The sequence below is a fragment of the Leptonychotes weddellii genome, chromosome 2 (genome assembly GCF_054177405.1).
Source record: "Leptonychotes weddellii isolate Sample4059 chromosome 2, ASM5417740v2, whole genome shotgun sequence".
Classification (NCBI taxonomy): Eukaryota; Metazoa; Chordata; class Mammalia; order Carnivora; family Phocidae; genus Leptonychotes; species Leptonychotes weddellii.
In genome coordinates, this window is record NC_138370.1 from 125916167 (window position 1) to 125918024 (window position 1858).

General features: G+C 36.5%; 1 protein-coding gene across 1 annotated transcript; it reads left to right on the top strand.

Moving 5' to 3' along the window:
- Nucleotides 1–1014: 1014 nt before the first annotated feature.
- On the top strand, nt 1015–1495 carry LOC102735133 (peptidyl-prolyl cis-trans isomerase NIMA-interacting 4). Its single transcript, XM_081813076.1, has 2 exons — nt 1015–1301; nt 1332–1495. Exons 1-2 carry the CDS (start codon nt 1040–1042, stop codon nt 1463–1465), a joined length of 396 nt encoding a protein of 131 aa, XP_081669202.1. The 5' UTR covers nt 1015–1039; the 3' UTR covers nt 1466–1495.
- Nucleotides 1496–1858: the final 363 nt, after the last annotated feature.

A 1858-nucleotide genomic window follows, 5' to 3' on the forward strand; every position in this document is an offset into this window, starting at 1 on the left:
AAAAGTGAAGGAAAAGTAAAGACAAGCAAAGGTTAAAGAAATTTGTTGCCAGTAGGCCTGCCTTACAATAAATAGTAAAAGGAATTCTTTAGATGGAAGAAAAATAATATAGGTCAAAAGCCCAAATCTACATAAAGAATTAATAATATTCCAAAAAAGAAACCACCAGGCCAAGATTTAAGGAAGAAGTTATGTCAATTTCCTATAATCTCTTTCAGAGGATAGAAGCAGAGGGAATCCTTCCTAACTCATCCCATGAGACCAGAATTGCCCTAATATTAAAACCAGACATTACAAGATATTATAAGAGAAAAAAAAACTATAGCTCAATATCCCTCATGAATAAGGATATGAAAATCCTCAACAAAATATTAGCAAATTAAATCCAAGAAAAATATAAAAAAGAATGACAACTAATGGGTTTTATCCCAGGTAGGCAAGGTTGGTTAAACATTCAAAAATCTATTAATATAATCTATTATGTCAATAGATTAAAAAAGAAAAATCAGGGGCACCTGGGTGGCTCAGTCAATTAAGCTTCTGCCTTTGGCTCAGGTCATGATCCCAGGATCCTGGGATTAATCCTTGTGTCAGTCTCCCTGCTTAGTGGAGAGTCTGCTTTTCCCTCTACTGCTCCCCCCTGCTTGTGCACTCACTCACTCTCTTTCTCTCTCTCAAATAAATAAAATCTTTTTTAAAAATCACATGATCATAACAAAAGATACAGAAAATGCATTTGACAAAAATCCATCACCCATTAATAACAAAAACTCAGTAAACTAGGAAAAGAGGGGAACTTTCTCAACTTTCTAAAAATATAAAAAACCTACAGCTAACATACTTAATAGTGAGAAACTCAAAGTTTTTCTGCTAAGATCAGGTACAAGACAGGGATATTCTCTCTCACCACTCCTTTTCAACATCGTATTAGATGGCCTTGCAAACTCAACGAGGTGAGAAAAGACAATAAAAGGTATATAGATTGAGAACGATTACTTAAAACTGTTGGCCGTTGAGGGTTCTGCTGCAGGTTTGGAAGATGCCACCCAAGGGAAAAAGTGGTTCCGGGAAAGGGGGGAAAGGGGGAGCATCCTCTGGGAGTGACAGTTCTGACAAGAAGGCTCAGGGTCCCAAAGGTGGTGGCAATGCAGTAAAGGTCAGACACATTCTGTGTGAAAAACATGGGAAAATCATGGAAGCCATGGAAAAGTTGAAGTCTGGAATGAGATTGAATGAAGTGGCCACATACTATAGTGAAGATAAAGCCAGGCAAGGGAGCAACTTGGGTTGGATGACCAGAGGTTCCATGGTGGGACCATGGATGACCAGAGGTTCCATGGTGGGACCATTTCAGGAAGCAACATTTGCCTTGCCTGTGAGTGGGCTGGATAAGCCTGTGTTTACAGACCCTCCGGCTAAGACAAAATTTGGATATCATATTATTATGGTTGAAGGGAGAAAATAAAGTTGTATGAAAAACTGAAAAAAAAAAAAACCCAAAAAACTGTCTTTGTTCACAGATGACAAGATTTTCTTTGTAGAAAATCAGAAAGAATTGACCAAAAAAAAAAAAAAAAAAAAAACCCTCCTGAAACTAATAAGTAATTATAGCAAGGTTGCAGTATACAAGGTTAATATGTAAAAGTTGGTTGCTTTCCTATATGCCAACAATGGGAAGTAGAATTGGAAATTAGAAACATAATACCATCTATATTTGTACCCCCTAAAAGAAACAGGAATAAATCTAACAAAATATATGCAAGACATAAATAAGGAAAACTTCAAAACTCACATTAAATCAAAGAAATAAATGGAGATGTATTCCATGTTCATGGATAGGAGGACTCACAAGATGTCA